The sequence below is a fragment of the Ananas comosus genome, linkage group 1, assembly GCF_001540865.1.
Source record: "Ananas comosus cultivar F153 linkage group 1, ASM154086v1, whole genome shotgun sequence".
Taxonomy (NCBI): domain Eukaryota; kingdom Viridiplantae; phylum Streptophyta; class Magnoliopsida; order Poales; family Bromeliaceae; genus Ananas; species Ananas comosus.
The window spans coordinates 5,469,542-5,482,110 of record NC_033621.1 but is presented as its reverse complement, the minus strand read 5'-3'; the positions used below and the strand labels follow the sequence as shown (position 1 = coordinate 5,482,110).

At 36.8% G+C, this 12,569-nt stretch overlaps 1 protein-coding gene across 1 annotated transcript; it reads left to right on the top strand.

The window, feature by feature from the left end:
* LOC109706188 (ERAD-associated E3 ubiquitin-protein ligase component HRD3-like) lies at window positions 2,416–11,793 on the top strand. The gene is made up of 6 exons (XM_020227023.1): window positions 2,416–3,144; window positions 3,446–3,937; window positions 8,493–8,708; window positions 10,353–10,676; window positions 11,307–11,549; window positions 11,622–11,793. The coding sequence occupies exons 1-6, from the start codon at window positions 2,512–2,514 to the stop codon at window positions 11,637–11,639; spliced, it is 1,926 nt and encodes a 641-aa protein (XP_020082612.1). The 5' UTR covers window positions 2,416–2,511; the 3' UTR covers window positions 11,640–11,793.

The following is a 12,569-nucleotide window of genomic DNA, read 5'->3' as shown; positions in this document are numbered from 1 at the left end:
ATATATATATATACTATAATATCATATATATATATAGTCCGGCTACAATAATACTCTAGTCGATCATTACAAGCCGCTTCGCGTAACTATCGAGTTTTCGTACCGTTGATCTACCTTTATCATTTCACCGATAGATTAATACTATTAAACCAACCATGACTCAACCCTAAAGGGATCTAGTATCAGATTTAACGGGACCACGTATCATCCGAACGCACATCCTTTCACTCCAACCTGGCCGAAAATTCAATTAGTACCAAGGCGTTTGGTATTATGATAGTAGTAGTTAGTGATAATTATATATACATATATATTACTAATTATATATATATATATATATATATATATGATATATAGTAGGAATTAAGGTGGTAATATATTAATTAGTAAAACACTCTTTTTGCTATCAAGTTTTAACCCGTTGGATGAAAAATTGTCAGGGGTCAGGATGATATTAGTCGGTTTAAGTTGAGTAGTTCCCTCCTAGGGTGAGTGCGTCTCCCACTGGTTCGTATATAGTATTTAGATCTAATGGTTTTAGAAAATAATAAAGAGTTGCATCACAACAAAGGCTAAAAAAATCGCGCGTAGCAACAATGAGATTTTGCCGTATTAATAAGTAGCCAGCTTCAACTCTATATATACTATTACTATATTATATAATAGAATTAGGGCACTTATACTAATCTATAGTACCGAGCTCCCTGGTACGTATAGTGTTTGTTTTCGATCTTAGTGGTTCCAACTCAACGATTCCCACACTTAAATATAATCTAGGCGGCATATTTTATGAAATTTTGCTTCGAGGAATAAAATTAGTTTTTTTCGTGATCGTTTACTTTAGGTAATAAATTATATCAAAATGGTACGGTGGGTGGAATTAATAATCTTTTAAAATTTGGAGCAAGGACTTTTAAATAAAGCTCCGAATGGATCAGAATGTTAACCTTAATTTTATATTTAGTGTTTAGAAGTATTTTCTTATCAAATTGAAGAAATTAGCATTCTGTCTTACACGTTAAAACTCCAACTAATACATAATATCCAATTGAAAATGACCAATTTGAAGATAGTTTGATCATAAAGTTAAACTATGTCGAAAAAATATAAAGTTTGTATTTCTAGAAACTTTAAATTACCGGTGGATGATCAGTTGAACGGCTTGTGGACTCGTTGATCTTGAATGTCCTCAAGATCGACAAACCAACACTATAGTACCGGAGCTCCCGCTCTACTATAGATTAGCTATAGTAGCCAGCTCTCTTCTCGTCTCTCTCTCTCTCTCTCTCTCTCTCTCTCTCTATATATATATATATATATATATATATATAGGCTATGGCTACTATACTATTATGAGTATTTGAGCCCTTGTACTCATAAGTTGTTTTCAATGATGGAGCTTCCGAATCGACGATCCACTCCGTTAAATATGATCTAGAGTATTTGAAATTTCTAGAAAATAAATTTCGTAAATTTTCGAAATCATAATAAAGTCCATCAAGTGGGCATAAAATGAACGGTCAAAATCGAACGGCGTCCTAAAAAAGGATGGTCAGATCCTTCAATTCAAGATCGGAGTTATTGATCTTTATCTATGTAGTGAATAGAATTTTCTATCAAGAATTCAACAAATTTCGATTCTTTTACACCGTTAAACTAGCAAGTATTTCATACCGGTCGTTAAAAATTGTCAAATTTGTGATCTCTTGATCGTAAGGTAAATGATGTCGAAAAATTATAAAATTTGATTTCTGGAAGTTTTAAATGCTGTAAATAACGTTTAATGGTGTGGATCGTCGATTCGGAAGCTCTATCATCGAAAATAACTTATGAGTACGAGGGCGATCGTAGTCATAATAGTATAGTAGCCGGACCCTATATATATATATATATATCTTAATTAATAATTATAAAATCTCATAGATATGTTATTTTAAGAAGAGGTAATCTTAACTTTCTATCTAAGGTGACAGTATTTATAAATATAAATTTCAATTGCAGCCTACCAAACAGAAAAAAATATAACTATAGCCTACCAAACAGAAGAAATATAACTGCAACAGTTGCAACGGTATAAAACCAAATAGATTAGGTATAGTTATAACTGCAGTATTTATAACTGCATTTATTTTCAACTATACTGTTTCTGTAACTATATCCAACAAACCGGCCCTTCTTTTTGTATTCTTCAGCTTCTTTCTTCTAGTATATTTAATTTTTTTATATTAATTAATTAATTAATTTATTTCTACATAATTAACGCACTGCAATGCAACGCTTCCCGACTACACTAGTTTTTTCTTAATTACAAAGAAAAATTATGCCACGTGTCAGCTGATCTGTGCAACTTGAGATATTAACTCAGCGGCCTAATAAGAACCTTTTGACCAATCATATTTCGCGTTCGACGTGTGTCCAAACCCGTCCTCCTCCTTAAATTTAATCCATCCCCTGGCATATCAAATCTCTCCCCTCCCCCTCTCTGCCCTCTCCCTCTCCCTCTCCGCCACCATGTCCAGGATGCGTCGCCGGAGAGCTCTCCCCCTCCTCCCTCTCCTCCTTATCTGCGCCCTCCTCCCCCTCTCCTCCCCCGTGCGCCCCTTCGTCATCGTCATCACCGGCGACGACCTCAAGGAAACCCCCTCCTCCGACTCTCTCCCCTCCTCCGATCCCTCCTCCTCCTCCTCCGAGGACCACGACGATGGCGACCCCGATTGGGACGAGTTCTCCTCCTCCTCCTCCTCCTCCTCCCCCGCCTCCGACGACCTCCGCCTCGACCCCGGCTCATGGCTCTCCGTCCTCGATCCCTCCTTCTCCAACTCCCACCTCAACTCCTCCTCCTCCTCCCCCTCCGATGGCTCCGATCCCGACCCCCGCGAGGCCCTCTTCGTCTCCGGCATCAACGCCATGCTCGCCGCCGCCTCCGCCGCCGACCCCGCCGCCGTGGACGCCGCCGCCTCCCAGATCGAGGTCGCCGCCGCCGCCGGGCTCCCCCACGCCCACTCCGCCCTCGCCTTCCTCCGCGGCTACGGCGTCCTCCGCCCCCTCAGCCGCCCCAGGGCCTTCCTCCACCACCGCTTCGCCGCCGAGGGCGGCAACCCCCAGTCCAAGATGGCCCTAGCCTACACCTACTTCCGTCAGGCCGTACGGTTTCCCAAACCCTAGAATCCGAGAAATCATTGCCTCACATACACCGCACCACTAAACTCCCATTATTGAGACGTCAAAATCTAAATTTAAATTCTTACATGCGTTCTTCCACGTCCAAACTGCCAACGTATTAAAAATCATAAATTTTGGATATGAATAGGCTTTTATTTAGATGTTCTAAATCTCGCCTACCATTTAGATTTTGATTTTGAGACGCCGATCGTCGAAGATCCTAATCATCTGAACACCCCATTCCTAATCATCTGAAACCCTAAATCGATCTTTCGCATTGCAGATGTACGAGAAGGCGGTTGTGCTCTATGCCGAGTTGGCGGAGACGGCAATGATGAGCTTCCTCATATCAAAGGAGCCGCCGGTGATCGAGCCCGTGCGGCTCCACAGCGGCACTGAGGAGAACAAGGATGCTCTGAGGAAGTCGCGGGGCGAGGAAGACGAGGACTTCCAGATCACAGAGTACCAGGCACAGAGAGGAAATTCTGCGGCAATGTTTAAAATCGGGTTGTTATACTACTATGGGCTGAGGGGGTTGAGGCGCAACCACACTAAGGCGCTTCATTGGTTCTCGAAGGCTGTGGAGAAGGGGGATACGAGATCCATGGAATTTCTTGGGGAGATTTATGCGAGAGGTGCTGGAGTGGAAAGGAACTACACGAAGGCTTTCGAGTGGCTCTCTAGGGCGGCCAAGCAGCAGTATTATTCGGCTTACAATGGATTGGGATACCTTTATGTGAAAGGATATGGAGTGGAGAAAAAGAACTTGACAAAAGTAAGTTCTTTCAAGTTTATATTTTCTTCCATTGACGAATTTGCTTGTTAATTTCTCATGTCAGTGTGGGTCCATGAAAATTGCATAGGTTGAGGATTATGAGTTATGTCAGTTGCTGTGAGCGTAAGGAAGTTCTTTGTGTATGTAGTGTGCTATACCCTTAAACAAACCATTGAGAAGGTCACCTAGAGGAATTCAATTGCATCCGGTAGCTTGGTACTCATCTTAAAACCTTTATTAAGAGAACTATTACTATGTGTACTCCTGTATTCAAATCTTATATTTTTGTCCTAATGCTGTCGATCTTTATTGCATAAGTGCAATTATAGACAACTAGATTTGACACTAGTATTTAAGGGTCTTCCCACATTCTGCATTAGTGCAGACAAAGAAGTTAGTCTAGGAAAGAATGCCTTGGTTACAACAACAGTAACACTTTTGGGAAAAACAGAATGCTTGTAGGTGCAATGACTAGGAAAAGAAACACAATACATTTGCAGTAAACTAAATGGATATCAGAAGATTTCAAAAATGTTCAAGTAGACAACATAAACTTATCTAAAATGCAAATTAGAAAAATAAAAGGGTATAGTTAAACTTGTGGATGAAATTCATATAATGTGAGAAAAACGAAATAATATCGAAGAAGTAACCTTAATCAGGAGAACAAATTGAACATCCTAACACTTAAGCACCTCAAACTGGTTACCATGCATCTTCAATGAGAGTTTCGGGAGATAAGGATGCGATTACTCTGAAGTTCTTGGGAGTCAATAATCTAAGCAGATATAGATGACCGGAGGGACAAAAGAAAATGGGGAGTAAGAGAGCATGTAGATGACTTGGATACTTTTAAAAGAATGAAATAGGGTTCGTGTTCTTAGATTTTGTGATGTCTTCATTCTTGTTAGTACTTTGTTGAAGAAGAGACATTGAAATCCTGGTTTCTTGTACTAGATGGTTGATTTTATTTTCAAATTAGCGTATCTTATCAATGTGCTGGACACATTTATTTCAATTTCAGGGCCATTCTAAACCTACACTGTTTGAAGATTTTTGTGGCTTTTACTTGTGTTTAGACCGTGGAAAACATGTATCAACTACTGCTGACTGGCTCAGTATCTGCTTTTGTTAGATTGTAAGTGACTGAGACTTGAGCCCATTCTTTAACTCTAATGGCACCCATAAACCCAAGACTGCTATTCTGGGCATCTGAGAAATCAACCAAACTTGACTCAAAACCATAGTTAGTTAATTCGCGAATTATTCGCGAATTTTTGAATAACCGAATTAAACGCCCGTATCCGTATTTTTCCAAAAAATTTGAAAAAAAATGCATTTTTTTTTTATCAAAAATAATTATCCGCGAATCATTTGCAATTCGCGAACGATTCGCCCAAAAAAAACGGCGGTGGCGGACTCGCGGGTAGCGTTGTCGCCGCTCTCGTCGCCAACTTGTCTGTGTCGTCTTCGTCGTCCTCCTCCTTCGCCGCTCTCGTCGCCGAACTCGCGAGTGTTTGGATCTATGTAAAACCTCTCCGAAAAAAAATTTTCAGTTGGGAATTTTTTTTCCCATGTTTGGTTGTTCGTAAAATGTTTTTTTGGAGAAAAAATCGAGTTTTTGTTACAGTTCGCGGAGGAAGACGAAGAGGAAAAGGCGCGGCGTTTGGGAGGCTATAGTCGCGGGGGGTCCACGAGGCCACTTGTGGACCGCATGCCCTCTCATTATATATATATAGTATGAGTTGGACTGGGCTACTATTAGTAGCAAAATTCAATTATGCTATCAGTTTTTTAGCCTTTGGATCAACTCTTTTCATTATTTCTAACCATGGATTAATAACTATAATCCAGTGGAGACCACTCAACCTAGGGACCATTCAACTCTAACTGACTAATATCTATCCTGACCCTACAGTTTTTCATCCAAGGGTTAAAAACTTGATAGCAAAAAGAGCGTTTTACTATTAATAGTATTCCAGCCTAATTCTATATATATATATATAATGATGAGGCTACTATGCTATCGGAAGCACGGAGCTTCCCGTGCTTTCAGCTCGTTTTCGATGTTGCGACTTTCGAATCGTCGATCGGCTCCGTTAAACTTGATCTAAAGTATTTGAAGTACCTAAAAATAAATTTTATATTTTTCTATATCATCTTGCCTATGATCGAATGGGCCTCAAAATCAACAAATTTCAATGGCCGTAGTGAGCCGTTTGCAAGTTTAACGGTGTAGAAATATCCAAATCACGTGAAATTTTGATAGAAAATTCTTTATACTATATAAAACAAGATCAATATCTTTGATTTAAAATTTTAATGTCATATTATTACATTTTGTAAGATTTTTATTTTCAGCCGTTGATTTTGAGCCCCTTCGTTCACTAGGCAAATGATATCGTAAAATCATAAAATTTATTTTCTAGATACTTCAAATACTCTAGATCAAGTTTAGCGGAGCCGATCGACGATTCGAAAGTCGCAACATCAAAAACGAGCTGGAAGCACGGAAGGCTCCGTGCTTCCGATAGCATAGTAGCCTCACTCATATATATATAATTTTATTTATAAATATATATTCATTTATTATATATAGTATTTTATTTTTATATAGAAATATTATTATATAATATTTTATTTATAAGCATAATATAATTTGTTATTTTTTTTTACATAATTAGCTTAATTTTGCATCTCTTTATTCTTATATTCTTAAGAAATATGAGTATTTATACTAATAGTATAAATTTTGAGAGAAAAAAATTTAATTTAATAGCCGAATTTTTAATTCCGAATTTTTAATTGGTGAACGTATAATATCCGTATAAATCACGTATCCGAATAATTACCGAATCCGTTTTTTAGCCGTATTTTTCAACGAATTTAAAAATTAGAAGACGAATTTTAACCAAATTATATCCGTACTGAATTTTTGCCGAATCCGAATTAACTAACTATGCTCAAAACTCAAAAGTCAGTTGGGAGACTATCATAACATCACTGCAAGGAATTTTTATGTGTCATAAGTGCATTGTTGTTCAGTATTCAGTATGCGCCATTATACAATGCATAAATCTTTTTTGCCATCCGGCTTATCTGTTGACTTAAGGGCTATTTTGTTCATGCATATCAGGGGAAGGGGGGAGTGGAGGTTCAGCTGGTGGTTCTTTTAGTTGAACCAGATCATAAGAATAATTTTTTTAGTAGTATGCAAGAAAGAAATCCTTGTTCTAAATAAAAATATATTTTCATAAAAAATCATATGTACAGATAAAATGGGGAAATTTTTGATAGTTGTTGAAGTAATTTGTTAATCAACAGTTGTTGCGTCTAGCTATTTGCATTTTATGATACTAGCTTTCTCGGAAAATTAATTTATTCTCAAACTGAAAAACAAAGGTTTGGTTCTCAAAGGTGGCTGCTTCAATATAAATCATGTTGCTCAAATCTTGGTTAGGTGGCTGAACCTTATTGTTATTAGATTTTAAGCTGTTGGGCTTTGGTAAATACCGAGTCAGCAACACTATCTGTTTAGGTTAGAGGGTGTTCAACTTGCTTTCCCAGCAGGTCTTGATAACATTTCCTGTAAGTATTTAGACGAAGGGAGAAAGGCTAATTTGGTTGTTTCGACTAATTTGTTAATGAAATTACTGAGTTTGTGCGAATTTGGTCATGAAGGATGACTACTTCAATTATCTTTCTATTACCCCTCTCTCATGTCTTTTCTTCTTATTAGTGATAGTTTCTTAAGTTGATCCCCTTCAAAGCTTGAACACGTTGAACTCTGCTCATCGTAAGCATCTCCGATCTCTGCCCTTCTTTTCTAACATTGCATTAATGAGTTATTCTTTTTTATTGGGTAGTTGGTAGATCGTGACATGATATGATGGAAAAATCTATAAAGACAATTAAGGTTGCTGATGCTTCATGTCTAACGTTAGAGGCTGAGAAATTTGTTAAGAATAAGAAAAATGGATACATGTGAGAATGCTTAATGGTTGTTCAAATAGAATTTCTGGAGTAGCAACTGCCTGAGTTTGGCGATAGGAAAATGGTTGGGTCAGGCCTAAATAATGCACTTTTGGTTTGGGGATGGAGCTTGTAGTTTAGTATTCAACTTGTAGAAAACCTGAAATAAACTTGATTGTACGTAGTCTATGCAATGCATCATACCTGATAGGCCCATTTTTTATTGCCGTCATCATCAGATGCATGATGGAGAGCTATTGCCTAATGCTCCATTTGTATAATGCATTTTGGTTATTTCAACTATTTCTTCATCCTAAAAAGATAATCTGCTGTGCTGTTGCTATTGAAAACTTTGTCTGTGGCTTCGTTCCCTCTTCTAACAATGTTAAGCTTTACAAATCAGTAACATGAAATGAATCTATGCATTCAACATATCCCACACAAGTTGAAGCATTGAATGAATTTATTGAATGCAATCATTTTATTCTTAGCTTGTTAACTGTTATTATAGTCACAAGTTGCATCATTACTAATTTTGGTCAATTATCTTGCTAACTTATTATTGAATCCTTAATTCTTGAAGGCAAGAGAATACTTTGAGATAGCAGCTGAGCAAAAGGAACCAGGAGGCCATTATAACTTAGGAGTGCTTTATCTCAAGGGTCTTGGTGTAAAAAGAGATGTGAAAGCGGCCCGCAACTTTTTTCTTGCTGCAGCTAATGCTGGTCAGCCAAAGGCCCTCTATCAAGTGGCGAAGTTGTTCCAAAAAGGCATTGGGCTTAAGAAGAATCTCTATATGGTACTTTATCACTCAAACTTCAGCAATACTTTTATTCTTGTGACCAACGAATGAAGTTTTTCTTTCACTTTGTTGTTCAAATTGAGGTAATTTTTGTATACTCCTAATGCTTAAACAAGAATTTAGTTGTCTGATAATGAATACTAGACTTTGTCCTTCTCTCTCACATGATACGAGTGGGAATAATTTTGCTCTGTCCGTGCTATTGCTTATTTTGTTACTATTCCATTGGTCAGATGATATCCTTAAGAAGTTTGTAGAGTTAATTTGCATCTTGATCCCTTCTATGTTCTTTGCTTGATGAATAATTTGAGAATGTTGAAAAATCATTCTATCGTACATTTATCACTATTTGCATTTGTAGTATCTTTCTTTACTGCACGCATAACTTGAGAAATGTGTTAAAGATGAGTAACATGTGAATTGATAAGAAATTATAAAGAGACTATTGGACAATCAGTTGACTCTAGAATTTAGTATTTGATGAAGCATTTAGTTCACTTATCAACAAGAAGGCTGAACTATTTGAGAAGAATAGTATTCCTTTCCTATTCCCTTATAATAGACCAGATGTATCTCAGAACCTTTAGTGCGACAAAATCAATAGGACGAGATATGTTGAATATAAAAATATAAAAGCATTGTTCTCTGATAAATAGCTTAAGCTATTGGAGAATAATGGTTGTTTCGTATAATTTAACAAGATACTCCGTACTTTTACCTTTTTTCTATTCCATAAAGGGTGGAGTCTTGCAACAAAATGGCTTTCAAAGTACTTCTTACTCGCTATTAGGATTTAATCTGAATATCACAGTTCTAAAATTGGTGCATGCACACACGCAGCAACATTTGCATATCACTTAGGTGCTGCAAGATGAGTACATAATGCCCTCTATTACCATTGCATTTTAAGCAATTTTGCGTTTGGTATATAATAACATGTTTATAATTGGTTGCTCAAACACTTGATATCAAAGTTGATATACATAACTTTGTTGTCTTTTATGTTATTGCTTATTTCATATTGACTTCATATTCCTAAGTAAGTTGCATGAGACTTCGACAAGTATAACATTATGATGCTCTGGTCAAGAAATGATGTTAGGATAAGAAGTGTCGACATTCAGATCAGATATAATCAATAAAAGGAGCACCACTTGAATTTTGAGACTTGGAAAGAAAAACATGCTTATTTGGATAACATATAACAGCATAAAGCATGATCGATTAATGGCGCTTTTTTTCTTTCCAAAGATTACTAAACCACCTGGCATAAAGCATAAAGTATTTCAGGCTTGCAGTATAATCATAGAACTTCTGTTAGCTAATTGCGATTAGCAGATTAAAACAGTACATCTTTGTGAGAATGGACACAACCGATTGTTTATCTAGCCACCAAATCACTAGATAAGAAGATAAGCAAACTTAAAGATTATCAAACTTTTTGGGTTGTTTTAATTAATTATCATCCTATTATTTTACTTTATTAACAGCTAACTGTTTCTTTTGAAAAGATTGAACTGAATATATTCTTTGAAACTTTCTTGGTGTTTGCGCAAATTCACTGTAGAGATTTTGTCTAAATGTGCATCCGTTTTGATTTATTTTCAATATTGTTGATTCCTTTCTTTCTTACCTCTTCAGGCTACTCTTCTTTACAAAGCTGTAGCTGAGAGGGGACCTTGGAGCTCCCTATCAAGATGGGCTCTGGAGTCCTACTTGAAGGGTGATATGGGAAAAGCACTGCTCTTATATTCTAGAATGGCTGAGCTTGGATATGAGGTGGCACAAAGCAATGCTGCGTGGATCCTCGACAGATATGGGGAACAGAGCATTTGCATGGGAGAATCTGGCTTTTGCACGGATGCTGAAAGACATCTCCGTGCACATTCTTTATGGTGGCAAGCATCTGAGCAGGGTAATGAACATGCCGCTTTGTTGATAGGAGATGCCTACTATTATGGCCGGGTAATGCCTTTGTTACTAAGTATTTAATTGGTAAATTCACAAGTGAACCCTGTATTTTCATGATATGTGACTTAGTCCATGATTTAGTCCATGAAATTTAATTAGACATTTCAGTCCCTGTACTTTTTCAAATGTTACAGCTGCATCCCAGGCCACCCAATTCCTGAAGTCTGTTAAGTTAAATTCTCCACATGGTGATGCTTTTTTACATAATGGCCATTTGACCCTTCTCATGTAACATGACCTTCTGCTTCCACAGATATGATACAGCATTAAAATGGTCATTTTACCAGGAGAGCGTGAGCATGTGACTTATAGGATATATTTGGTATTTTGGATGGGATAGGGATGAAACTGCATTGTAGTTGAGATTTTAGAACTACAATATTTAAATGAAAAGTTTAAGAGCTTAGTCACAAAACTGCAATAAGTATATGGAACAATTCTTCCATTTTACCCTATTTATCATTGCTAAACCTGCTGTAGTATAATTCTGAGCTGGATGGAGGATTATATATCTGGGAAAATATGGTTGGGATGTGCTGATATATCAAGGCTACCCTCATTGGAAGTTATTCAAAAGTTGGCAAAACAAGATGTTGTCTTTTATAGCTATTTATTGTTTAACAGGGCATTGAGAGAGACTACGAGCGAGCCGCAGAGGCATACATGCATGCCCAATCGCAGTTGAATGCTCAAGCCATGTTTAACCTTGGGTACATGCATGAGCACGGCCAAGGACTTCCGCTTGATCTTCATTTGGCAAAACGGTATTATGATCAAGCCCTTGAGATTGATCCTGCTGCAAAGCTACCTGTTACACTTGCCCTCATGAGCTTGTGGCTAAGAAAGAACTACGCTGGTGGCTTTGTGGTGAGATTCCCCATTCTTGATTCTTTTATCCATTAAATATGATGCAACTTTAAAGGATGTTATATCTTTTAGTTTGTCCGGAGGGTTTAATATTCTTAGCTCTTTGGCCGATGGTGTAGGTCCTCTTTCAACGTCAAAAGGTAAAAATGTAATGAAAACCCCTAACTATAGACCATCATGAAATAGGCTCTTAACTTTAATTTTTTTTGGGCAAACTTCAAAAACCACCCCTGTGATTTCATACTTTCTCACTTTAGTATCCTGTGGTTTAAAGTGTATCAATTTAGTGTCTAGTGGTTTCATTTTTATCTTTTTATTATCGATTCCACTAATTTTTTTCGTTAAATTAGTGACAAAGTTAAAACTAATGGGTACTAAAGTGAATATTCGATAAACCTAGGTAGAGTATCTGAAGTTTTTTGTATATAATTTAACGAAATATTAATAGAGGAACCGACGAGAAAAGAAAAATGAAACCACATATACTAAATTGATGCACTTTAAACCACATGGTACTAAAGTGAGAAAGTGCGAAACCACATGGTTCTAAATTGATACACTTTAAACCATAGGGTACTAAAGTAAAAAAATGCAAAACCACTGGGGTGGCATTTGAAATTTTCCTAAATTTTTTGTACATTTGAATAAAACCGCTCAACTTTGTAACACACACTCTAAGAATTTCTACTTAGGCTTGGTTTCGACTTTCGATATTAGAAAAAAAATTATTCGAGGATAACTTATTTTGTATAAGGATTTTTTACTATGATTATAAATAAGGAGTTTAATTTTTGTCCCTTCAAAGATCTGGCTATTTATGATCTGGTAGGACAGTTTATTTCAGCTATGAGATGATTTATTTTTTCCAAAAAATTATTTGATGGTCAAATATGGTATTAAATTTTAAATATTTGATCACACTCTTTTTCAATCAAATGTGCAAATTTTTTAAACAAATTTAAAAAATATATTGAATAAAATATTCATATGCTGAAACAGTATCTTGAAGGCTGGGGAATG